The sequence below is a fragment of the Onychostruthus taczanowskii genome, unplaced genomic scaffold, assembly GCF_017590055.1.
Source record: "Onychostruthus taczanowskii isolate IOZ18803 unplaced genomic scaffold, ASM1759005v1 scaffold19, whole genome shotgun sequence".
NCBI classification, from domain to species: Eukaryota; Metazoa; Chordata; class Aves; order Passeriformes; family Passeridae; genus Onychostruthus; species Onychostruthus taczanowskii.
The window spans coordinates 10,735,277-10,762,365 of NW_024499128.1; the positions used below are offsets into that span (position 1 = coordinate 10,735,277).

At 47.2% G+C, this 27,089-nt stretch overlaps 1 protein-coding gene across 7 annotated transcripts in view; it reads right to left on the reverse strand.

Moving 5' to 3' along the window:
• RNF216 (ring finger protein 216) overlaps nucleotides 1-26,311 on the reverse strand; it is a 75,696-nt gene extending 49,385 nt beyond the window's left edge. Inside the window, exons 1-11 of one of the 7 annotated variants that reach the window (XM_041401769.1) lie at nucleotides 26,166-26,311; nucleotides 25,391-25,503; nucleotides 23,964-24,059; nucleotides 11,634-11,762; nucleotides 10,377-10,525; nucleotides 8,566-9,414; nucleotides 6,984-7,060; nucleotides 3,406-3,508; nucleotides 2,393-2,557; nucleotides 1,316-1,430; nucleotides 897-1,036 (exon numbers count right to left, since the gene is read on the reverse strand). In XM_041401769.1, coding sequence (XP_041257703.1) covers nucleotides 897-1,036; nucleotides 1,316-1,430; nucleotides 2,393-2,557; nucleotides 3,406-3,508; nucleotides 6,984-7,060; nucleotides 8,566-9,414; nucleotides 10,377-10,525; nucleotides 11,634-11,700 — 1,665 coding nt within the window. In that variant the 5' untranslated portion in view covers nucleotides 11,701-11,762; nucleotides 23,964-24,059; nucleotides 25,391-25,503; nucleotides 26,166-26,311. Of the gene's footprint in view, nucleotides 1-896; nucleotides 1,037-1,315; nucleotides 1,431-2,392; nucleotides 2,558-3,405; nucleotides 3,509-6,983; nucleotides 7,061-8,565; nucleotides 9,415-10,376; nucleotides 10,526-11,633; nucleotides 11,763-23,963; nucleotides 24,060-25,390; nucleotides 25,504-26,128 lie in introns of all 7 variants that reach the window. The other 6 variants (XM_041401766.1, XM_041401765.1, XM_041401767.1 and 3 more) reach the window with 6 other exon arrangements.
• Nucleotides 26,312-27,089: the final 778 nt, after the last annotated feature.

A 27,089-nucleotide genomic window follows, 5' to 3' on the forward strand; every position in this document is an offset into this window, starting at 1 on the left:
TATTTACAGAATAGATAAAGCAATTTTCCAAACTCTCCACTCATTTACATTATCTCAGTACTCACAAACCACCATAAAAGGCTCGCTGTCTGCTTGTAACATCACTCAGCCCATCCCTCCAATCCATTAAGCTATTTATGATTCAGCTAAAACAGATGGGAGAAGCAAAGGCAGCAAGAACAAAGAACCAAATTCTGTCTTGTGGGGTTCAGGTTTCCATGGGCAGAGATGATCTCACCCAATGGGCCCCTCCAGAGAACATGAGCTTTTTGTTTCAAAGGAGACCTTATCCATCTGCCTAAGAGACAAGGATCTTTAAGGAGCTACTTTAGAAAGGACTGTGGGTGCAGAGCTGTGAGTTCAGCCTTTCCTCAGCCTAGGAGAGGAAGACAACACAGCAGTGGGTGTTGCAGGCTCTGCTTCAAAACACCCAGTCCTCAGCACAGGACAAACCCTTCTGAAACACAGGACTGCCAGCCTGGGGAGGGCAGAGTGAGTGGACACACTGCCTTGGGCCTGGCCATTACTCACCACCAACACTGAGCTGCAATTACAAGCCCTAAAGCAGCAGAGAAGCCTGCTAACAATTAGAGGAAAGAATTAATTAGTAGTTTTCACCACTTCATAGCAAAATCCCCCCTCCAGAATGGTGTTTGCACAAGCAACAGCTACATATTGAAGTAAATATGAAATTCTGTGTTGGGCTTCTTTCCTTTAAAATTGAGTTACTTGGAAAAAGACATATGTGTTAACAGGTAGGGAAGGGGAAAACATAGTTATTCAATATTTGGTTCAGTGTTTGGATTGCTGTAAGAGACAGATTTTTCATGTTTAGGGCCAAAACTTCAACACTTGTTGAAGATTTGCACATGATCAAAGCAGCTCCTATCACTCACCTCTGCCATCTCTTTCACTTTCTGCTCATAGAACTCCTGCTCCAGTAGCACTGGGGGGAGAAGGGAGAGCTTGTCATAGGTCCTCCAGTGGCGTCTCTTGTTCTCCAGGAAGAACATGCGCTTCTCAATTTTCACATCCCCTGAAGCAGAGTCAAAGGCTCAATAAAAAGGGATGGAGCAGCCAGAACAAAGCTTAAATCCTTCTTCCTGCATACACCACCAGCTGCAGACTTCCAGCAGCTCACACAGCACTTTACCAAGCAGGGGTGCTAATGAGGAGCATCTCCAAAACAGATACCACTGACAGAAACTCGGCTCTTTTGGGACCACATCCCCTTTCAAGAGATGCTTTCAGCTACAAGCCAGTTCTGCTTACAATAATGATGCAGAGAGCACAGTACACACAGCCTGGCATTTACCTTGCTCAAATTTGAAGTCTATATAGGAATATTGATTCATTTCTTTCCTCCTTTTTCGTTTCCCGCTGGTTTCGGGAGACAGCTCCTGCCACTTTTTGATAGCATCTGAAAAGGCCTAGAAAACAACATACAGGCTTAAATCCTGTGCCTGGAAGAAAGCAAAAGCACTTAATTCAAGCTGAAGCACAGTACAAACATGGGCATAGGACTGATCCGAAATTGGAAAGCCAAACACTCCAAAGAGAGGCAAATCTACATCTTTCCTCTGCTCACATTGTTGCTTTATGTACTCAAAGTAATAATTCCATAAAAACAAAGCAGGTGAATGATACCTCATGACAGCTCAGCTGCTACTATCAAAGTGGGCACCAGCTGTATTAAACGGAGCTGGTTTGGCTTTTTTTTGGTTGCTGGGTTTGGCTTTTTGTTTAAAAAGGCGAGGTTCAAACACTCAGTGCTCAATCAATCAAGACAACAGACAACAAGTTTTGTTTAAATTAAGTCCTCCAACAGTAGAGAAACAAGCTCAAGCAAGGGCATATCAGAGGAGCAGATCCAAGTCAAAAAACTTGAATTCAGCTTGCTGATTCTTCAAGCAAATGTCTTGGCATCCCCTTGACAGTGAAGCTCTTTTATAAGGAATACAGGACTCATGCCACAAGTCATAATAAGACAAAGCAGGGTTGGCTACTTCTGAATTTCATGCAGCCAGTTAACCAGCAGCAGCAGTTAAATGTTTTAACTAAATGTCAGGGGTTTATTGGCAATTATCCTGCACTTCAGTGGCGACATACAGGAACACTTCCCAGTTTAATGCATCACCCACCATGAGCCAGCTCGTGTTTCCCCAGCTCTCCTATTAGGGAAAGTAAAAACTTCCTGCAGCATTCTGCCTGGCTAATAAATTTTGAAAATCTCTACTAAATGGATTAAAACTTCTTAAAAGGAAAGGAAGATTATTATAAAACCCATAACCACACAGCAGCAGATGGTACAGTAAGGCCAAAGTCATCACAGTGCTCTCTGCAGGCACGGGAAGATAAGCCCAGGAAAGAAAAGAGACTTGAACTGGAGCACCTTTCGTGTGATTGCATAGTGCCCCTTGAGCTCGTGCAGTGCCCACTTGATGTCCTGGCTGCTCAGCATTTTGAAGTCTGCCATGAGGAGATCAGCTGCCTGAATAAAGCACCGCTGGTCAAGGGGGGCGAGTTTGGAAAAGTCAAAGTAGTCCACTTTAGGCACCTAAGGAGAAAATAAAAAAAGATTAAAAGGCTGCTGTAAATGCACACAGGAATTCAAAAAATGGCTCTCTCAGTGATCAGGGCATTCTGCAAGACCACCCAAAATTCAGGGTATGTGGCACCCAACTCTGAGCACCTTAGCAGTGTGGGTGCAAAGCCTACTGGCCCAGGCACCTCTGCAGGTGACCTGCACAAGGTAAAATGTAGTTTAAAACCATGGTGTGTGGCTGCCTGAGACAGCAAGGAGAAGAAATATTTAGAAAATTGTTCATGATGAAGAGTGAACAACTTTATCAGCTCAAGGTAGAGAGATGCTTCCAAGAGTAGAAAGAGATAGTCAACATGTCTCTCAGGCCACACAGCATCCTCAAAGCAGCTCAGAGAGAATTTTCTGTTAAATGGATGTTTTAAAACACAAAATTAAGCATCTGTAGGGAGATTTGCAGTTAGGAGGCTGCAAGGCAATGCCTAAAGGCCTCACAAGAGAGGCCCGAGGACCAAGGCTACTTCATGTGACAGAATGATTGTGGAATTCTTGTCTCAGTTATCAAAATGAACGCTTGAGATGGGGCAGTGACAGGCAGGCAGGGCAGAGGGGCTTGCTGGAGGCAAAGGAGCAGACACTGTGCAGCTCTGGCACAGCCAAACAGGAAAGGCTTGGAAGTCATCTTGCAAGCAGCTAATTATTGCTATTTAACGCTGCCTTACACATACCCAGAGGCCTCCTGTGAAAGCCAGGCTCAGTCAAGCACTCTGCAAACACACACTAATCAAAGCAGACATCCCAAGGTCCACTCAGGCTGAACAGACTGCCCAGAGGCAGCAGGAGCTGTGGATACTCTCACTTGCCTTTGTCTCATCTTGGCTGGCAAGCAGGCTGCTGCTGGGGTTTAAAACCACTCTGCCTTCCTTCTTTGGGTAATCTGGGTTTTCCAGAAGAAAGTTACAAAGTCTGAAAAGATAAATATAGTTACTTCAGGGTTGGGGAGCTCAGGTTCATTTCTCATTTGTCTAATTTTTAGTGTCATATAGTTATGAGGTCACATAAGCCTGCCCTGTAAGGACCAAAAGTGTTCCTGGACTAGAGCAAACTGCAAATAAATAACTGAGAATTAAATGAAAAATAATCAGCTGTGTGGCTGCAGAAGGAAAAGCAAATAGGTTTATCTTTCAATAATTAAGTTTACATACATAAAGCTTGTATGGATGAGCTACTAATCATCTGTGGAAAAAACCACCACAAAAATCCCTACAAAACCCATGAAAGGGTCATGTCTTCCTCAACAAACTACTACAGATTCAAACTTGAATCAAAGCATCCATTCTCAGCCTACCTTCACATTAAAGCTGCCAGAACAACTTGCTTTAGTGGAAGATGTCCCAGACCATGGAAGAGGGGCTGGAAATAGGTGATATTTAATGGCCTTTCCAACCCAAACTATTCTGTGATTCCATGATTAAAGCAGAGACAAAATCACGTTTAAGATGTGTCTCCATGGAATACAAACTCTGAATTCAGGTTTCATTGTAACAAAGCTTGCAATCACACCAGCATTACACAAATTCCACTAGAAACTGGTCTGGTGAGAACAGCACTTAGAAAATAACCAATAAAATCGCTGAAAAATTGCCTAATAGCCTGTAAATGCAGCATATCTGAGGTTCTACCACAAACAGTCATAACTGTCAGGTAAGTGTAGTTTAACTGAGTATTTTAGCTCAGAAAAGACGCAGCAAGGGGTTTTCAAATGCCTCATTGGTGGAGAGCCACAAATACTCCAGAAACCCTTCTGAAAGGGCAGCCTGAATCAGGCTCCCACAGCTTTTTCTCAACCCTCACCAAGCAGCTCTGCTGGCTGGGGCAAGTGACACATGCTGTTCCTCAGTTTCCCCAGCTGCAGAATAAGATCCTTCTGAAAAGAGCCAGGACAAGCAATTAACATTTTTAAAACTATTGGAATGAGAAGGTGCTAGGCTGCAGCAAAGACATAATTGCAGCTAATTTACATTCCTGATGTCAGAAATCAGTCCCTAATTAAGAAATCTGAACTGGCTTGAAGCATTAACCCACTATCAAGGCACGATTACTTTAGCTCTGCTTTCACATTCAAAGCAGGGGCATTTCTTTTTGTTTAATCAGGTATTGACATATTGAGCCAGAAGCTTTTGACTGAGTGTGAATGCTCCTGCACACAAAAGCTCAATAGATGATACCCTGCTAAGAGGGGCTCCCACATCTTATCTTCCACATCAGCTGAAAGTTTTAAGAAGATCATTTCGGGGAAAACAACAAATATCTTGGCACTGGGCATTTAATAGCTTCCAGCTCCTGCCATCCCTTTGGTAAAAGATAACTGTTTTAATCCAACAAAACAAACTTCAAGGAGCTCAGATCATGGCTGTAAGGAAAGGGTTTCAGCTGGGTACATTTGAACTCTCCTGCATGTTGCCATTTCAACGCTGAGCATTTTGGGGGATGTTGACCTCCAGTGTGTGACAATTAGTTAAGTGGGTCCTGCTGCACAGCACACACACACTCATGGCACTGTTCATTAATATCTGCACCACAGGACACAGAGCTGGTTAAAAGCCTCACCCCTGCCCAAAACCACTCACCCTTAGTTATTATATTTCAAGCCTGATTCAGCTTGACACACCATGGAGATCAAAAAGACCCTGCCAGCGAGGCTGACCAGTGCTTTGACCCATTTGTTCTCACACAAAAGCTGCAGTGACAACTCAAAAGATGGTTTGGTTAAAGGAATAAAAATATGGAGAAGAAATCTTTATCATCCAGTAAGTGGGTAATGCACTGCTGAGCAGACACTGTAGCTGGCCTACAGGGAAGCCTGGAAGCACCTTTTCATCTCCCTGGGTCTGTGGCACACAATGGGAGAGAGGAGATTTCGGGAGCAAAAAGGGAAGGAACACATTAAGACTGACAGAAGCCAATAGTGGGATTTAATTCCATCAGGCTTTGCTAAATCCCCCCAGGACACAAACCCGAGTTTTTTCACACAATCTGGGAGGGTCCTGCAGCCAGATGCACACCTTCAACAGCCCAACTGCCCCAAGGAATGGCTCTGCTTGTCTTCTGCATTCCCACCACAACCAGCCACCCTGAGGTGCACCCAGTCCATGGTGTGGGCACCCCAAAGCTGCTCCACCACTGCAGGGAAAGCACTTTTGAAAGACCAGAAAGAAACTCTAGTCTGTTGACTTTCTAACCAAGAAGCCCTACTTGGGAGACACAACTTCACAGCACAAAGCAGCAGAATAGGAAATCTGTGCCCAATGGATTGGATGGGATCATCCTTAGTTCCTCACCAGTTAACTGACTTATGGCCCAATGACTAATTCTAAGCCTCATGCACTTAAATGCTGCTTAATTAGTGCCCTAGTTAGCTGGAAAGGGCACTGGGTTTATACAAATGAATACTCTGGCAACCAACACCTATTCCTCATTCTTGGATCACACAGCCACCAGTCTGCACATGCTGGAGATAACAGACACAGTTGCAGAGGGAGAAAGAGAGGCCACCAAGCATCAGACAGCAGTCACAAGTGATTTACTTCAAACCATCTCCCCTCGGTGCTGCTGGTGCCAGCACACGCAATCCTTCGCTCCCCAGCTCTGCCCACAAGGGCAGGGAGATGATGCAACTCAGCTGGAAGGGTAATCACTTTTTTTTTTAAACTTTTTACTCTAACTTGACTCCCAGAAATCTCCAGCATGATGAACATTAAGGTATTCCTGAGCTGTTAATGCAATTTGGAAAGCACGTCCTCACACTAGTTTTCCTCTCCTTTTATTTAATTTTCTTGCTCATGTTTCTGCTCAGTTTGACCAAAATCAGTCCCCCATCAGATCTCTAGAACCAATCCTACCAGCCCTCAAATGTGTTTGCTCTATTTTATCCCCAAAAAGTGGCGTGAGAGAATCCAAACAGCTACTTGAGCAAATAAACAGGATAAAAGCCAACATCATGACACTAAATAATGGATTCCAAGCCAGTGTCAGCCTTTACCTGGAAAAGTCCAAAAACCATGAAGGAGGGAATGATTTCCTCCAACTCAAAACTCACCAACTGATCTCCATACTATGTTTTATAGCAATCCTTGTAACCTCAATCCTGACACTCACTCTTTTAAAGAGCCCTAGTAATAGGTAAGCCAAAATTATATGTAGTATCTTTAAATAGGTAAATTATCTTAAAAACAGAGAAGCTACAGCACAAGAGAACTAGAAAGGATGTAAAAACAGCTCAATTAGTAGAACAAACAAAAAGAATCTGTGCTCTGTGGCACTATCAAGGCAGTGCTGAAGGCCCAGCCTGATGTGCTCTAAAGCAGCAACCCTGGCAGGGGGGGACAAGGGAAAGTGCTGCAGTTGTATGACACAGTCTGGTTCTGGCCTCTATACTTACACATTTAAGTCATAGCAGTTCTTGATGATGATTAATTCTTCAATATATTCCTTCTTCACATCTGGGAATCTTGCTTCCTACAGTAGGAAAAGCTAAAGGTTATGTAGGTTTTAGAGAAGCTGTGTAACAAACATAGCACCCAGAACAGTGATTTACTTGTAATTAATCAACACAATCCTGAGACTTGGGGCAAAATGGTCAAGAGATCATTTACAGCCATCCAGCCTTGCTCCACAGGATGGCTGCCAGCAGCTCTTCCTCAAAGGAAGAGTGAGGGTAAGGATGTGAACAGCCAAGAGCACATGGCCTAAGGAGAGCTTCAGGCTCCATAGGAATGAACCTCAGCACAAGGCAAGGGAGTATTTACCTTCAGCATAACCAGCAAGGAGTTCCAGATTATCTGCTGAAATACAACATTCCAAAGCAGAAGGAAATAAACCAACAACATGTACACCCACCCAATGAACCCAGACACACCAGCAATGAGACCAGAACAGACAACAAACCTTGGTGGCATTTCTGTGAAGGCTCTCCCAGTGTTTGCTGCTCTTTCTCAGGTTTCTATACATGTATTGCTAACATGTGGTATTTTGCTTTCCAAGACTGGACTGACACTGCAAGAATAGCCTCTTACCCATCTCAAAGGCACTGATCAACGAGGTCTTATTTGGAAAGAACTGAATTTTGTTAGACTACTTGAAAGAGTATTTTCCTCAACTCCAGTTTTCCCAAGTAGAATTAGATATAGGATGTGGAGGGAAGAATTGGAGGGGATGGGGTGGTGGTGCAAGATACAGACACATAAGAATATGCCTGTTTACAAGAAAAAATATTCATTTAGCCCTGCCCTAGCAATCAAGGGGAGGAGTGTGCAAACATCACACACATGAATCACCACATTTTTATTTAGCTTTATTTATCATATATAAACCATGCTGCCCAAGCTGCTGAATATACCAAAGGATAAGGAGTGTCCTTCTTGGTGGCTGTTGTCCAGGACAGCCAGTGTCCCTCATGCTAAGCTTCACACATGGAGCATGTGGAGTTTACATACACAAGTCCTCATGGTGGTTATCTAGTTACTCCTTGGTGCTGCTGCTTGAAATTCCACACTGCAAGGGCAACCCTTACCTTTGGCCACCATGGTGGCATTAACATGGGCATGGACCACGCTCCTGTAGGAGAGGCAGCTGAAAGCAGTCCTGGCTCTCAGCCACGTCTCTAAAACTTCTCTACTCCACCTTGTATCCCCCTGCCACTGTTTAGTGTCCCAGGTTTGCTCATTTAGCTTTATATCCAATCCTAAACCAGCTCTACAGTGTTGGGCTAGGAAACAACCAGATAAAACCAGATCAGATCCAAGAGGGTCTTTCAGGGAACAGACACAGATTATTTCACGTTAAATGAAAGTTTTCCAAGACAGTTCATCACATGCCCCTCACCTGGTGCATGGCTGAATCTCAGCCAAAGCAAAGAGGATTTGCAGCTGTGTGGTCCGAGCATGTGAGACTCTACACACCTTGAAAAACCTGTCTGAAAACATCACGCACACAGGAGGCAGAGGAGCCCTGGGAATACTTACTGTCTCTCTGATGAGCAGCGCAGTGAGGTCCCGCTCCTGCCCAGCAGCTCCCTGCTCTGGCACGTCCCCCGAGCCAAGTTCCTGCGAGCCCTGAGCGGGGAAGGCGGGCCCGGGCTGCTCGTTGTCTCTCCCTGCCGGCTGACCCGATTCCTCGGGGGGATGTGCTGGCTGCGGGGAGGCAGGGCCTGGAATGCCGTCCTGCTGTGGCTCGGGCCGGGGGAAGGCTGGCCCCGGAGCCTTCCCTCCGTACGCCCTCAGAGATGCCGGGTTTGCCTCTGGCTGTCCTTGCTGAGGAGCACGGCCATTCGCCACAGCCCGGGGCTCATCCGGAGGTGGGAAGTGCTGGGGTTCCAGCTGGCCCTTCTCCTGGATCTCCTCCTGCTCTGTGGTAGTTTTAGCAGCTATTCCTTCAAGTTTCTGCTCTGGCTCCAAGTTCTCTCCTCGCCATTCTCGAGCTTCCATCCTTTCCTCCTGTTGAGGTGGAAGTTCTGCATTCTCCAGACAAATAATTTCTGTGTTATCAGCAGGCTGTGGATGCATCTTGATCAGTGGCAGCAAACTTGGGCCAGGCTCCTGGCTTCCTGTAAGTTCAGATCTTGGGCCATTCAGCTCAGATGGTCCTGGCTGCTGCAAGACAACATCCACACCCTCATCCCTGCTTGGTCCAGCATTGCTCTCCACCGTGAGGTTATTCCCATCTCCCTCACAGGGCAGAGCTGAATGCTGCAGGTCTGTGCTCAAAGGCTCCACAGCACTTTTGGATCCTCCTTCTCCCACAGTGTCTGCACCCTGCCATGGAGCAGCAGGTCTGATGACATTGGGACGCAGAGGCTGCTGAGGCTTTGGGGTCTGAAAAGGACATCAACGAGAGAAATGTGTGTCAGAATTCTTGCTCCAGATACTTCTGCATCTAAGAAAACTTCTGGTGGCAAACTGATAAAACAGTCTGTTCAGCAAGATGCTTAATAAAGCACAGAACTGCAACCCACACATCTGTGTCATCAGCCTGTCCCCAGGTGCTACGAGAACCTTCAGCAGAACTGGGGATGCACAGGATTTTCAAAGTGGAATAATTTCCTAGCTCACCTCAGTACCCACTTCCCTTCCAGTAAAATAGTCTGGGAAGGAAGAACTAACTGATGACATATTTGTGTTCTCACCAATTTATTTAAACAGGCAGGAACCAAAGCTCCAAATATTAATCTCTGGCCTTGTTCTTGCCTCTGGCAGACAGACTGCTGTATGCCAACAGAGCCTGAGTGTTCTCTGCTGCTGCTTTCAACTAAGAAGCAGAAAGGTCAGCTTTGTAACCCATTTTCTCAGTGCTTCTGGTTAATTTAAGAGGAAAGTGGAATACATTCTTAATAAAAGATAGATATGAAATGCTGCAAAAAACATCAGTGCCTGCAACAGCCCAACATGAATGCAAATAGCATGGAGGAATATAAAGCATACAGAGTACATATATAAATCAAACAAAGCAAGGTTTGAAAACACCTTCTGGAAGATCAAGTCCTCTTGCAAAGCATTCCACCTTGCTGGAATCAAACAGACAACTTTATGGGAGCTACAACCTTCATCAAGTAGAACTTAAAATACACAATGCAGTTCCACAGTCTGGTTCTCCCCTCCTGTGCCCAAAATATGACTAAATTAAGCCAGCAAAATGCCATCATTTCACTGTTATTTCAGACATCCTAAGTAGATTGCTATAACCAGGCAGGACTCAGAGGAATGCATCAGGTATTGGCACAATACTTGGCTATACAGGCCATGAATACAGCACAGCAGCTACAACAATGAAAAGTTACCTCTGCTAAGATGACTATATCATCATCATCATCATCATCATCTTCTTTCTCAGTCTGCTGCTTTTCTGGCATTTCCAGCAACAAAGGCAAATCTTCATCTGAGGAATCTGATATTGTGATAAGACTTTCATCTCTGTGGTTTATCCAGTCTGCAGAACAGTAAGTAAAGTTGAAGTTAGCTGTTGGCTCAAGGTAAATAAATACAATTACAGGGTATATGTAGCACTGAAACAGCTGAGAAAGCAATTTTCCCATTTGCACTGCAGGAAGAAGCATTCAGAGGTCACCAGTTCCTCTGCAAGGCATTGTAACAGCCACTCTGCACCCCTCAGCCTCCAGCAAAACACCTGCACAGCTTCAGCTCATCACAACAGCACTGCAGGCACAGCCACTGACACTCACAAAGAATCTTCTACTCTGAACTCCAGCACGAGCCAAGCTGCTGCAAAAGTTATTCATGTAGGGAATACTTTTGCAGAGAAATCCTGAACTTTCAGTACCTCAGGGACATTGAATTTTCTTTGTTAAAGTGCAGGGCATTCTAGCAGAGAGATAAGGGTCTTTGTGCAATTCAGCCTCTTCTGAAAGAGAGGCTTTGCAGGAATACCTTATGCTGAGCCAAGATAAGGCCTGTGGCTGTGGGTGCAGAAGATACCCTGCTATTAATGACAACCTTGTGCCTCAAGGTTTGTCAAGAATGGAACATAGATGCTACTCAAAGCTGCTGGAACACAGGAGAGATATTCAAGGCAGAAATAGAGGGTTTCTGTACTGCACAGAGAACATGCAACTATGCTTTCCCTAAAATCTGACACGTTTTGGCTTACTTTTTAGCATGAGTGCTCATTTATCACCTTTAAGGCACACAGAGAAAGCCTCACTTTAAATTCCACTCTTAATGGAAGAGTGCCAATGCATACAGCCCTACGAAGGCATAAATTTAGGGTCAGCCTGTCTCCTTTGGGGTTCTCAGAAGGATGGATCCTCCTTGGATCTGCTGGAACACCTCTACACAGTGCTCCCAAGAAGTCAGCAATCTCCCTTGAGGCAGTACAACACGAGAAAGACAGGAGCCAAATATTTTGCATGCCTGCATAATATGAGCGTTTCTGTAGGTGGCTAAGTCAGTGTAACAGTAGTGTGTGATGTGACAGAACAGACCTCCAGCAGCTCCCTGGAAGTTCAGTGTCTGTGAATCCTGCTGCTCAGGAGAGTTTCACAAGAGTGTTTTGGAAACAGGCACAAATCAGTACTCACCTTTCCCTCTGTGATTGCTGAAGCTGTTCAAGTTAATCACTTCTTCATTCCCACCTCTCTCTGCCATTTTAAAAAGCTACACCCCAGAGTGTCAATGCCCCAGCATGGCAGTCAGGCTCACATGAGGAGCTGGAAGATAAAATAAAACCACAAGGGAGTCAGGCAAACTCAGATTCACCCTAAGGGGTTTTTCCCAAGATTTAGCTGCTAGGGGTTCTCCTGGCTCTCCCAGCACTCTCTCCACATGATAATTTTTCTGTACTCCCCCCCACTCAGGACCTGAAAGGAGATATGTTTGTTATCTTGTGTTCCAACTGTTAAGACAGTCGACTGAAGAGTGCAATTAGGCCAAGAAGTCTCTCTGGAGGAGCTGTGCAATCACAGAAAAGGAGGAGAGGTGCAGTTCTACCCAAGCAGGACTCAAACCCTCCCAGGATATGGACCTTCTCCTGTTTCCATCCCAAATGCAATGCATCAATCCACACAGTGCTGTTTCTGCCACCATCAATTGGTGAGAGGGGCAAAATCCCCTTGCCTGAGCTGTTCCAGGGCATCCCCACATCCACCTGCATCTCACACCCCCAGATGGTGTCACTACAACCATCCCTGTCACACTTAATGCCAGGGAAGTCACACACAGCCTGGAGGGGAACAGCACCAGCCCAGCCTGAATTCCCTGAGTGCTGCCAAGCTGAGGCACAGCTTCAGAGCCACCAGAGATGCTCCAAGCTCACTTCCATAATCCCCACACTGCTGGCGTGTCAGAAGGGAGCTGCACCCTGGGCAGAGCAGTGTCAGTGTGTGGTTTGTGCCTGCACTGTGAAACAGCACAGGAACATTCCAGAGAACACTTCCTTATCACCATCTGCTATTTTATAGAAGAGATTTCCCTGATTTACAGCAAGGGTTTGGTACAAATTCCAGGAAACACCATCTGCTCTCACACCAAAAGGAGAGCATGACAGGAATCAGGTTCCCTCCTAGGACTGGGCTTTTTGAAGCTGAGCTTTGCTACCCCCACCTGTTCTCAGAGAGGTACAATGAATTGGCCAGAGGCTCCCAAACAGGATTAGGGGGCCAGAGGAATCACTGCAAACTAAACAGGAGGTTTCCATTTTATGCTCTGTCAGCTTATAGCTCTCCATTCCCACTACCACAGAAAGGCTGAACACATACAGGAACTCCAAGCACAATTTCATCACTGAAAGGAGAAAGGAGGGTTTTTTTCTTTTATTGGAAAGTATTCATCTCCTCACTGCAGCACAGAGGAATCTGTACTATTAAATATTTACTGATGCATAAGCTGGAAGAAAATGGTGGGTCTGCTATAAAATCCTGTTTGCTAGTACACAAGAGCAGTATAAATTCCCCCTCAGTAATTCTACTTAACTTCCTCTGCAGGGAACAGGATTTGCAGCTAGGACAGTAAAATGAAGAAATTAATTCAGATGCACAAGATACAATAATAAAAATTAAAATGTATAATTTATCCCTTATAAAAGCCCAGCAGCACAGGCTTAGTGCCTGAGGGAACCTTCTTCATAGGGAACCTCCAGCATAAAATTTCAAGGCTTGCCTACAAACATCCACATTTACCTGATCTTTGATCTGGTGACTGTCCAATTTTGAGTGGGAAATTGGATGAGGGAACAGCAAGAGGCCTCTTCTAACCAGCATTACCACAAATATGCAACTGCCCTGTATTTGAGCCCTGATACCTCAGTAGCACATCCTAATTCCAGTAAGCAGCTCCAAGGTTATCACGGGCACGCTGGTGCTTTGAAAACATCTGAAAAGCAAGATTTTGGGGGTGTTTCCACTAGATTCTTCATCTTCTGCCTTATAAGGATAAATTAATCTTTATTTGGCATGAAAGTGCTGCTCCACCATCACTGGTAGGTGCTGGAGCTGCAGCTCAGGGGCTGGGTCACCCAGTGCAAACTCTGGCCTTTGTAAAAGGTCACATCCACATTATTACAGTTGTATTTTCCCTGGTACTTGTGCACAGCAGTCACCTAGCCCTGCACAGCAATTTTCCATCCTTAGCTGCCTGACTCCTTTAGCAAACAAAATCAATTCACTTCTTGCCATTTAAAAGGTGGAGAAATGGAAGCAGGGGTAGGCCCAGTGTGGCCAAGGTCACCAAGCAAACACAGCAAAGCATCACTCAGAGACTGGCTGGGGAGGAACACGGACATTTGTGAGAGCCACAAACCAGCCCCTGCAGCACCAGGTGGTGCAGACAGGGCTGGACAGGTGTCTGCTCAGATCTGCTCCAAGCAAAGCTGAGTGGTTGGGTATTTCTCCCCTCCAGGGACTCGTGGTGCATTAGCAGGGCTGGCTACTTCATAGGGGGGTGACACTGCAAATGCTTAGCACAGCCACCAAAAAAAAAAAAAAAAAATCTTCTCCCAGATAGCTCAAATGGTGCTTTGTCCAATGCTGGCTAAACCCCAGCTGTTCAGATCCATGAATGATGGATAAGCCACAAGACTGAAGTTGTATTTTCTATGGGCTACTCTGGCTCCTGTAGAAAGGAAGTTGCACACTTCAACCTTCAGCAGTGAGAAAGAGGTACAGGGAATATTCTGAAATTAAATTTGGGAATGAAAAAAACTATCTGCACTTCAATACAAGAAAGTGTGCACACACCACCAAAATGATTTAAAAGCATGAATATAATAAATAGCATTAACTGTAATACACAGTCAAGGCAACAACAAAAAAAGCCAGGCTGGAAAGAACTGGCAATTCTTCCTACTTCAAAACAGACTGAATAAACCCCCAAGCAGCTTAATAAAGCCCTGCTTTGAGGGTAAAAGCCAAGCTTCCACCAAGAGCTAGCAATTCATTTTGTCAATACTCAATACAGAGCTGAAGTTTAAACAAATATCCATAAGCATGGGCCAGTTCCATCTAGTGGCATGAATAAGAAGTTTATTCATGTTTATAGCACCAGGCCGCCAAGAATGTGAAGTAACAAGATCAAAGCCACCCTGGGGTCTTGCCCTACATAAACAATAATAAAAAAGCAAGGAAGACAGATGGAAAGAAGCTATTCCACACTACCTCAGTGATTTCAGAGCCTATTTATAGGCAAAGAATAAAGCTACCTATAAGCAGGCTCTAACATGCCCATCAGCTTTTCTGCAATACAGTCAAGGACAGGAAACTTGAACTGTTTTAACAGCAAAGCAATCAGATAAACACTTTCCAAACTTTTTCATTTTTCTTCTTGTCTTAAAAGGCTCCCACCTGCACCACAGCACACCAAGCTGGATTTGGGACTTGAATCCCCATAGCAGTATCCAGGTGACACAAAATTCTCATCATGACTTTTATGACACCCAGTGACTGTGCAGGGAGGACCCATCATGCTCAAGACATGGTCCCACCCTATTTCACCTCAGTATTACTCCATGTACTCATAACTCAGTCACAGAATATCCCGAGTTGGAAATGACCCACAAGGACCAGAGCCCAGCCCCTGGCCCTGCACAGACACCCCAACAATCCCACCCCATGCCTGGGAGTGGTGTCCAAAGCCTCCTGGAGCTCTGGCAGCCTTGGGGCTGGGACCATTCCCTGGGGAGCCTGGGCAGTCCCCAGCACCCTATGACACAGCACACCCCAGTTGTTTCACTGTGCGTACAATAAAATCCTTCTCATTATGGTTCTCCCTACAGTGAATTGAGAGGAGAACACATTAACAAACAGCTACTGGGAAAACCAGAGCCCACCAGGGACTTGGGTTTAACAGTTCTCTGAACTGACAAGACCTCAGACTGATAGCTGAGGTCACAGGGACTTCCTGGACAAGCTCCTCAAACATGCAAAACTATCATCCACAAAACCACTGCTTCCAACCACTACTATGAGGGAAGGGATCAGCTGCTACGAGGTGAAGCAGGTCTCAGGAGCACACAGAATGCTTACACAAGGATTTCCAAAACCCATTCAAAATCCTTTTAAACACCACATGACATATTTTTAGCTTAACCTAAAAATAGGCACCATCGGTGCTGTGCATATATTTAATCTCCTGATACACGAAGGCGTTTCTGGACTGCAGTAACTGGAGCAGAACTCAAATCTGCTTCCTCCACCCCACATTTGTGCTGTGATGAGCATCTTCAGATGGTGCTGGAATTCAAACTGACAGTCAAGGGGAGAGCCTCCCTTCTTAACACAGTGCAATGTATTTTTCCCCCCCCAACACTTACAGCATTTGAAATCTTGAACTCCCACATAGCCAAGATGGGACTAGGCTCAAAGTGCTCTTGTCTGGCTCCAGCTCAAGGCAACAGGACTAGACAGAAAGCAGGGGAGGTAGGAACTGAGATCCCAAACGAACAGGGGGGAGGGAAAAGAAAAGAGCAACTTGAAAGAGATGTCAGCAACATCAAATCACTGTGTTTTAGCCTCTCCCCCACACAGAGCACCACTGTTGCTCACCTACACTGACAGAAGAGCATCAACTCCTACTTTGTGCCTGCGGGCAGCAAACGTGTCTGCTGGTAGCCTGCGAGCAAGGTGAATTTCTGGCTTATTTCAAGCTGCTAAAACAAGCTACTTAAATAATGCAGGGCTTGTGACAACCACCAAAATGAAAAGCTAAAAATTCAGTCTTTTTAGAAAAAAAAAAAATAAAAAAAGCACAACAGAAGGGAAATAAACCAGCCTGACCTACTGTCAAGCATTTCACCGAAACATTTCAAAGGGTTCACCACTTGCTGGGGGCTGCTCCTTGTAACAGGCACTGAGCAAAAGCAGGGAGAGTTTAACAGTGGTTGATCATGTTAAGCAGTGTCATCCCAACTGAAAATTAGAAACCCCCTTACCATGAGCCCAACAAGAATTGCTGGGCACAAAAAAAATTCTATTTGCTATGCACAGGGCAGCTACTGCCACTGCTTCACACTCTGCAAAGGGACAGAGCCAGAGGTCAACACGTGGGGCTGCAGCAGAGCCTGTGCCAGCAGGTTTGCTCAGTTCCAAGCCTGGGAAAAGTGGAAAAAGCATTGATTCCAGCCCAAAAGCCTTACCCTGGCCTCTGAAGGCAGGAGTGTGTGTGCTGGAAACCACCTGCAGCACAATCTGCTACAGGTATTGGCCAAAAGCTCTCTCAGGAGCACAGACCAGGGGTACACTGATGACAAGAGCATCAACACAGCTCTGCCACCAATTTTTGGACCTGTAGCATGTGCTGAAGAGAAGCAACAAACCTGAAGATCATTTAATAACAGAACTGGTTGGTGAGTTATAAAGTATTTCCCAAGTGTTTCCCACATTAGCAGCTGGCTTGGTTTACCACAGGATTTTAAACATACACTCTCTGAGAAGGGTAAGACAGGATTCCTGAGACGTGAGAAAAATCAAGGAACAGAAACTGAAATGAACAATAAAAAGAGCCAGGTAAAATTTCTAGGTCAGAAAGCCACAGAACTGGTTTAACCACACCAAAACATGATATAATACAAGAAGTGTTTTGTGGCAAGTAAATCCAGCCCGAATGCTCACTTTCCCCTGACAGACAAGACACCCAACACACACAGTTCAGTATCCCAGCAGGTATTTCCAAAACCCCACCAGCCTGTAACTGGCTCCAGCAGCTCCAGGGCAGGTCATGAATGAAGATGGAAATGAGGAATGAATCTGGCAGCAATCACAGCTTCCAGTTACTTCCCAAAACTTCCCTCCCCCTCCCTTAGCCAAGGAGAAAGGCACTGAAGGGAGTGATGCCCTCTCCTCCCAGGCTCACCACTGGTAACTGCAGAGTCAGAGTGTGACCAAGAGCACCTCAGGAGATGCTCCAAAAAGAGAGGCTACAGATGAACACAGGACAGGCTACATCTGTGTCACTGCTCCAGGCTAACCAAAATTGCTCACTCAGGGCCAACCAGGAGAGCAGATATTTAGGGATTACCTGGCTTCAAATGCCCAACTAGATTTTTCCCCATTTTCTAAGCCCACTCAGCATTTACAGGAAACATCTTGGCTGTTTGTACATAACAAAACTTCTCATCAACCTTACTTGCACTTCATTTCATCAAGCTCATAGTATCATAATTATTAATCATAATTGTTTGAAGTACCCAATCACCATTTTTATCTGAAACACAAAGTACAAGAGGAAGGAAATGTACCCAGTTTTACCTAATTCACTAACAGCTGGCCACATACATTGGCACCAGTTTTCCTTCCCAAACCTGCAAAATATTTGCATTTCCCTAGCAAAGTATCTGCTCTGTGAGCTACTCTCTAAAATGCAAGACTGTTTTGAAACAGCTGCATTCATTTCCCAAAACTGGGCAATACAAATGAAAGTTTCCCATTCCTTTGAGCTATTCCCTGGTGACTGGCATCAAGGTCAACTTCTGGGCACTTCAGTGCCTTCCCATGACCCCCATCAATCCCTCTGGCAAATCAGAGAGCTCCCTATCATCCCATCTCCCTGAGCAGCACAAGACTCCTCGTTTTGATGCCACTCACTGCACAAAAGGTAGAAACCTTTGGCTCTGTCATTCTCCCTCCCCCTAGCTGAGTCCTGAAAAAAAATTAAATTCATAAATTCTAGTTGGAAAGGAGAGTTAATGTCTTTACCTTGAGCAGCTCATTTTAAGAGTGAAGTGAAAAATCAAGGTTTTGAGGGAGAAGGAGGCATCCCTGGAGTTAGTTCCTGTAAAGGGCAGTACTCTGCCTGCCTCAGACTTCTGGCATGTGCAAGATCATCCAGTGTAATCCCCTAAATCCAAAACCTCCCTCCCACATCACAAACACAGGTGCCAGCTTGGCATTTCATGTTGATGCAACAATTCAGACACCAGCAGCTCAGCACGTGGCCACAGACCTACACACCAACCCAGCCTTGCCCTGCTCACAGCCCATCTCCCAAACCAGCATTTAGAAGAACTCATTTGTTCTGATTTTGTGCTATGAGGGTGGGGATGAATGGAAGAGCATGTGAAACCATGTGATTTGCAGTTCTGTTGCTTGCAAAGTGAGTTTTACTTCCAGTTTCCTTTCCCTGAACTCACAGCCAGGGGCTGCTTTGATCAGCACCAAGATTCAGTCACCTGTGGGTTTAAAGAGCTGAACTCCACAAACCCCAGGTGCTGCACATACCTCCACAGCTACACACAGCATTAATTGCAGCTGCCTTCTCTTCTCCAAAACCCAGCAGCCACATGGAAAAGAGCAGGAGAAATGCCCTGTGAGCCCCAGGATATATAGCAGAGTGCTCCTCTGTTACTTGTACTTCACAGATCCCTCCAGGAGAAAGGACAGAGCATTTCCTCTCCAAATCCTCAGTAGTTTTCCTACCTTTTTTCTTTTCTTTTTTTAAGGCATCCTGAATGCCACTTTAAAGAGCTTAACAGAACAAAGAAATCCAAGTGCAACCTTTTAAGTAGTTATTTAACAAGCTGGATGAATGTCTTCAGGAGCATCCAGGTTCCCATGTTAGCACTGTTTTCACTGGAGAGGAAACAGAAATAAAGGATTGAAGATAGCTGGGACAGGCAGTGGCACTGACATTCACACTGATGAGCAGCCAGCAGCCTGCTCAGCTCACAGCCCTGCCTGCAGGGGCACTGAGAGCAGGGAGAACCAGGCTGCACACAGCCAAAAAACTGCTGTGAAAAGCAGCAGTGAGGGATAAGTAGACCAAAACCAAAAGGGCTGGAAAGCACAGAGTCAGGTTCAGTTCCAGTGGCAGCCAGAGGACTTGAAAACCACAAGGAACTGATAGGCTCTGATGGCATCCTGGATGTTGAGCAGCTGCCCATCAGACAGCTTAGGAAACCACCTAACTGCACTTGGGAAGCTGTGCTCCAGAAAAAATTACAAGCATAATGCACCACCAATAAAAAATGTGGAAGGGGGTATTTTTGTATTTTACTTCATTTTAAATGTGACCTGAACTTATCACAAAAAACTTTGCTTTCAAGCACAGCACACCTCACCTTGTTCACAAAGCTGCTGACAACACAAAAGCTGAGACTTGACCTTGAGGTGGCACACAGGGAAAAAATCTGACTTACTGCAGCAGCCCACCTTGGCAAAAAGAAGGTCCCTGTCAATCTGCACAGCACTTTCAGAACTATTGACTTAAAAGCCTGCCACCAACCCTTCCAGGTGTCAAACATCCCAGAGTGAGGGACTTCCAAAAAGAATGACTTCACAGGTCACACATTCTGGTTACAACAGCCATGCCCTTTTTTAGGGCCACATGAAGCACCTGCACTTGCCACAGCTCCAAAGGTCAGCAGCCAGAAGCTGTGGCTTCATGTTCACAAGGGTTTCACTTCAATACCTGTTAAGGACAGTCATGTTCCCATACCACAGCTTGTTTCCTCCTCTCACACTGAGCTCCTCCAGCATTTCTCACAGCTTTGAAAGGAAATGCCTTGGAAAATGTTTTTGTAGGATTCAGATCAGATAGCCTCCACATATCCAGCATGGTGGAATTGGGAGAACAGAATTAAGGTGGTAAAATGAACTGCAAGAAGGAGGAAGATCTTAAACTGCAGCTTAAGCTGATAAAGCCACAGCCTATCCCTAACTCACATTACACGTGCTCCTACTGCAAGGTCAGGCACTTTCAAAGATGCTTTTACACAATCAATTAAGGGTTTAAATATACACAAAAGCCAGTTCAGAGCCAGGCTGGGCCAACAGGCCAAGCTCACAGTCTTAAATCTTAAATGGCCTTACCTACTCAGAGTAAAATACCAACAGAAACCTTGTGAGACAGGTGCCAGCACCTGAGCAACAAATCCATGCTCTGCACCAATTCCTGCTGGAAAGAGTGAAAAATAAGCTGCCTCTTGCACACAACAACTGCTGCAGGAGGAGCACTGTCACAGAAGAACTGCAACTATCTCCTTACTGCTCCAGCACCACAGATGACCACTTGTCAAAGGATTTTCCAGACAGCCAGCAACAGCCTTTGTAAAACTGGGTTTAGTTTTGTTTACAGCCACGTGTAGCCTTGCAGCCAATTCCAGCCCACCAAGCTCTCAGCAGTGAAAACCCAGGGCAGCCTTCCAGGCTCATGACAGTTGTCCAGCCTGACTTCATCCACGTCACGTGGCAGTGGCCACTGTGGAGTCTGAGTATGTTAAAATAGCAGAAAAGCAAAGAGGTTGCATTTGAGGTAAGTACCACTGTATCAGAACAGAAAACAGTGACATTAGATGGTTGCTGGATTTAGAGATGCTCCACATTCAGCATTAATCCCTTCTGAGACTACTAAAGTTCACAAATGAATGAATTATGAGCTAAAAAGCGAGGAAAGAGCCACAGACTGTACCACCCACTAATCCCAAGGCAAACCAACACTTCACAGGCAACAGCCAGGGGGTTACACAGGCTGCACTCAGAGCAGCTGCTAAGGACAGATTGTTTCAGGCAGTGAATCCTGACCCTTGGTCAACACACTCATGTCCAACACCGGGTGAGCCCTCACAGCAGAACAGAAATTCTCTTTGTGGGTGTTGCACTATCAGACAGATTATTTAACTACCTGGGCTGGAGGGTCAGTAAAAACAGCCACTAACTGCTGAATAAACACAAACACATTGAGCTGAGGAGCACTCTCCAGACACTGTGCCCAAGGCAGAGGTGCCTCCAGCCCTTGTGAGCTGGTCTGTGCTCATCCTGGCAGATCCAAGGGCACCTCCCAGTTGATACACAATGAAGCTCCACTACAAAAGGATTCTGCTTTAACAATCTACAAGGAACTATTTACATTAGGCAAGTTACTGCTCCCAGGTCTTGCTCATCCGTAGCTGGAAATCCCAGCAGCACTGGAGACATTAAATGCCCTACCCTGCTGGTTTCCTGAAAGGAAAAAAAGAGCTGCTTTTCCTGCCTCCCCATTATGCTGCTGCTGTCATCTCCCTCAAATTGCATTTCAGCACATGACAGCAGAGCAGGGAGAGCAGGAATATCCTCAGCAGCACTGTGGCTGTGCTGCAGGCAGCTTGTCAGCACTGCTGTCCCTTCCCTCTGCCAACCCCCTGAAATGTGTTTGCCCAACAGAGTTGTACTTGCCGGGGTACATGGGCCAGTGCTCCTTCCAAGACTGGCCTTCAAGCAAAAATCATCTGCAAGAAGCATCAGGGAGAGGTTTTCCTTCCCTGTCCATCACACAAAAATGCACCATGTCTTTGGGATGGGATTTGGAAGTAGAAGTGTAAATCTGTTCCTTGCTCTGGTTTTGCAAGGGCTGCAAAAAGCCAACCCCTGCCTGCTTTCCTCCAAGGAATAACAGGAGCAGAGCCCACAGCTTGGTAAGAGCACGTCAGTCTGGATGAAGCAGTACAGAAGCCTTGTGCAAGGAGTGCTTTGGACAAAACATATTACTTGAGGCCATTTCTCATTCTTATATTCACCCAAAAAGAGATTCCAGCTAGCGCAGATCCCAACCACCTTGTGCTGCAGAGCAGCATCACGTGATGCCTCTACAGATCCCATCCAAATGTCTCTCTGAATAATGCAAACAGTAGCTTGGCCTCCTTGCAGGCTGAGGCAGCACCACCACGCTTGGCCTCCGAGGCCAACTGAAAACATTTCAGGCCACCCTGCCACCCACAAACACTCCCAGTTCTATTTCACCTCATCAACTTCGCTTCTCATTACAAGGGGCAACCACAGCCTCCAAAACTCACCCTGGGAGCAGCTGGGCACCACCAGCACCAGCACAGGAGTGGGGCTCCCTAAAGCCAGAGAGGAATGCACACGTTTAATTTAAATTCCTGCTGACCTGGGTCAGGAACACTGCGAGGTGACAGCGTGGCTCGGGGTAGCAGCTGCCCCACGGTGAAATCCTTCCCTAAAGCCCAATGCTTTTTCCACTTAATCAGGCACTGACAGTTCCCCTCATGAACAGAGGCAGGGAACCACAGCAGGGCTGGTAATTAGGAGAGAGGTGTCATTCAGAAGGAATATCATTTGCCATCCTCAGGAATTAAGCTTTCTCAAGGATCATTATGAATTTAAAACCATTGCAAGCCCTTAAGCACTGACCCAGAGGAAAAACATCACTCCTGAGATAGTCCAAAATAAACTTGAAATTCTATAAAAGTGATATAAATGCTGGTGAGCATGAGATTATCCCAGCTCAGTGAGACACTCCTTGTTATCTTTCATCTTAGTGCTTTGACAAGGATAACTTATTGGAGCCACCAGGACACTGCTAAGTGGCTTTTTTCCCCCCCTCTTTTTCCTGCTTTCTCTGCCAACCCCTCCCCAATTTCCCATATCTCCCACTTCCAGTAACCTCCTCAAAAACAAAACCAGTGTAGAATAATGTTGACCAGCCCATTATTCAGCTCCATTTCAAACACAGGAACTCCCAGCCTGTACACAAATGACCTTATCTCCTGGGAGACAGCTGCTCTCCCCAGGCAGCTGTGTGTTTCACACCTTCTGCTGTATTTAAAAAGGCACCTGTCCCACTGGGATTGGTCCCACTGAGAGTAATCCCAGTTACACCAAGTAGCTTGAAACCCCACCACCACTTCAGTGCACACACAGGCTTTGGAGACTATTAATGCCTTGTCTTTAAGTAGTTACAATGATGTCCAAATTCAGTAATTTAAAGGGAGTCTTAAAATATCTCCGGATTAAATCCATCTGCAAAAAAACAAAACAAAAAAAACTCCAAACTTCCAAAGAGAGGAATTAGTGGTGCAGTTCTGACTGTCCCAGAAAGAATGCAGCCAGTGGCAAGCCCCAACACCCAGCACTGCTGGCGCTGAGACACAGCAAACCACTCACAATGGCTTTAGAAAGATATAAATAAAAATAAGACACCCATTCCGAATTAATGAATGGGAGCTTCTTCCAGCAGGCACTAAACAACACCCGAGGGGCTCCACGTCTCTTGCATTTGGGTTTGTGCCACTCCAGGTTGCTAATCAGCTCCTGGCCCCTGGGATATGCTTCCTGTCTCTCTCCAGCTGCGCCGGAGCCGCCGGAATTGTGTGTTTGCCCCACCTATTCTTGCCACAGGACTTTTCAGTGATTTGTGTCCAATTTCAAAGCACAAGTCTCGCCGGCAGCAGGAACGCCCACTGCATTCTCAGGCAGACAAAGCACTGGTCTACCCCGGAATTTGGACTTCCGAGGCAGCTCCTGAAAGTCCAGGCCAGGAACAGGCTGCCAGCACCCTGCTGGAATCCTGGCTGTACCTTATCACCAGTAACACCTGCCCCAAATGTTCTTCTAGGAACTGCTGCTCCTGCCCTGACTGCCTGCAGCCAGGCCAGCCAGAAGGAAAACATCCCAGGAAGCAAGAAAAAGAGATGGAAGAAAGCCTGTTACCACAGTGCAGCACCTCCAAGCAGGCTGAACGTCTACAGATCTTCAGGAAATCTGTCTGAGTCCCTTCCCAAGTCTTGGTGTTCCAGGCACAAACTCCTGTCAAGATGATTGTTTATTAACATCCAGTCACACCACGAAGACACCCAGCACATGAAAGCTATTAACGTGTTTACAATTGCAGAAAGCCTGATGTAAGGCAGTGGAATTTTTGCACAGCATTCATCCTAGAAATTAAAAGCACATATTAAAGCTGTGAATCCCAGAGTTCTGGAATTAAAAGCTGTGCCTGGAATCCTCCTCGTCCTACCTAAAGTGGGTTCTACCACATGGTTTGAGCTGCACAGGCCCTGTACCTGTTCAGGGATGTACCAGAAGCTGCTCAAGATTTGGATCTGCAGAATGATGGGGCTCAGACTTCCTGCCTCACCTTCCAAACAAGGTGCTGGAGGAAAAACCCTCATGCCATCCTCTCTGAAAGCAGGAGAGGCCACGTTAGCTGAGCATGCAAAGGCCAGTCTAAATGCCTGATGGGGGACAGCTGCCTTTCCCTCCACTGCTACCACTGGAAACCTGCAAGAGCTCTAAAGTGCATCAGGTGGGAGAGCAGAGATTGTTAAGAAAGAGGAATCAACCTGCACAGAGACAGAATGGAGAAGCAGAGAGCTACCCATAGTTCTTAGGGACTGGCTGTGCCTCTCAGCCACCAAGAACTGCTGCCTGAAGCAATGCTGCTCCACAGGGAAAGAAACACAGGAGGGAATACTCTGAAAAGCACATGGACATCAAGCTTTAGTCCCTCAGTACCATGCCTGGATGATGGAAATTAAAAGAAAAGTAGACAGCAGCAACATCAGCTCTTCTCTTTCAAAGCACGAGAGGTCTCAGGACAGTGGACCAAACCATAAGAAACTGAACAGAAACATCAACAACTAAACTTATTTGTATGAAAACTGTTATAAGCATCTGTCAGTAAGATTCTAAAGGTATTGGAGGACACTCAAAGACAACACTCCAGGTCATAAGGCACACGTGAGATGAAAGGAAGAACTCCCCAGGCTGGCTGGCAGGTGCAAGCAGCCGTTACCCAGCCAGGGCTCCAGCCAGCACAGCTGCAAAGCCGGGCACCCATGGGATGGCTCTTTGAGCCAATCTACATTCTGCCCACCCCAAAGCACTGCCCCGGGCGAGCTCACACTCCTCTTCACACACATGCTGCAGTTCCCCACAGCTCTTCAACCTCAGAAGACTTGGGTGGGATCCCCACCTGCCCCCAGCCTTGTGGGGGAACAAGGTCAGCTCCAGGGGCAGAAAAACTCATTACATAAACGCCGTGTACATTAACACATCCAGGCTGTGCTGTACACGGCTGGCTGGCACTTGGATCAATAGAGAAGGGAAAGAAGAGGAGGAAGAGGGGTATCTCTTACACTGATCCCTCAGCTCCGAGGACAGCTGTGTTTGGGGTTTCCTTTCCTGCAGCAGCTCCCACAGCAGATACCTGAAATGTCGAGACGTCCCAACAGTACCGAGTGCTCCCACACTGAACAGGGGTCAGAAGAGAAATATCGTTTACTCTCCTCTGCCCTCCAGCTCCGGGTTATCCCCGACCCCAAAGAGCCGGCCCGGGGTACCCGGCACAGCCGTAAGGAGCCCCGGGAACAGCGCCTGTCCCCGGGTGTCCCTGGGGGCTGCGGGGGTCACAGGGGCGGCGAAGGGACCCCCTGGCCCCGGGGAGTGGGACAAGGGACCGGCCCTGAGGGGATGGAGGGCGGAGGGAAAGGACCCAGTCCTGAGGGGAGCTGGAGGGGGAGGGAGTGTCCCCGATCCTGAGGGACAGCGAGGAGCAAGGACTCGGCCCCGAGTGGAATGGAGGGGCACGGGAGGACGGACACGGGGACGACGCGGGGAACCCGTCCCTGAAGGGAAGCGCTGGGGGGAACGACCCGTCCCTGACGGGAAGAGAGGGGAAGGACCGGCCCTGAAGGGACGCGGGGGAAGAGGAACGGACGGAACGGACACCGGGCCCTGAGGGGACGCGGGGAGAGGGGAGAGAACGACCCGTCCCTGAGGACAGGCCCCAGCCGGGAGCAGCGCCCGACCCCGCAGCGAGGGGTGCGGCGAGGCCCAGGTTCGCCCCGGGGCGGCAGGGCTGTCCCGGCACTCACCGGCTCCGCGGGACGGAGGGGTCACCCCGGCACTCACCGGCCCCGCCGCCCCTCCGGCCCCGCTTCATTTAACCGCCGCTCCCGCCGCTTCCGCCCGGCCCGCGCCACGTGACCGCGCCGCCCCGCACCATAGAGACACGGCGAGGGAGAGACAGAGCGGCGCGGGGGGGGGCGGGCGGCGCGAGCGGGCCCGGCCCGGCGAACCTACCATAGAGAGAGGGGGCGGCCGGGCAGCGCCGCGCCACTCCCCCTGCCGGGCGGGCGGTGTTCCCGTGGGGAGGGGGCGTGGCCAGGGCCGCACGTGTGTGCGGGGCGGGGCCGGGGGGGGCAGAACTTTTTGGGGTGTTCAGCACTTTTTTTGGGGGTTCAGCAATGGGAGAGGGGGGGTCCGGGACCCCCCAGTCTCCCACAGCTCTGGGGGGCCAAGCGAGTGGCAGGGAACGCCCCCAGGACATCGCGTTTGCAGCTGGGGGCGTCCTGCAGGAAGAGCGGAAAATGGAACTTGAGGGATTGAAGCGACTTTAAGGGATTTTAAGTGACTTGCCAAGCTGCCAGAAAAAGGAGACAGCCGACTCGCTGAGCTCCGCATGATTTCCTAAGAGAAATGGGAAAATTTTAATTGCGTTTTCAAGAGGTTCACGCGTTAGGGAAGTCCTGGAGCGGCCCCGGTGCAGCACAGCCCACCCACTGGAGCAGGCCACAGGGATCCCCTCTCTCTCAGCACCAAAGAAATCAGGAAAACTTCACAAAAAGCAGTTATTAAAGAGAACCAGCGGGGCAGAGCACTGAAGGACTGACAGCATTTCCTGCTCCAGGCAGTGAGATCGTTCAGCCCTGCCGCTGGCTCTTTCGTTCATACTGTGAAATTACTCAAGAGCAAAAAGCATTTTATTTGTACTCCTTCCTTTTTTATTTATGTGTTAAACCAATTTATGGCCAGAAGAAACCCCAGTTTTGAGCA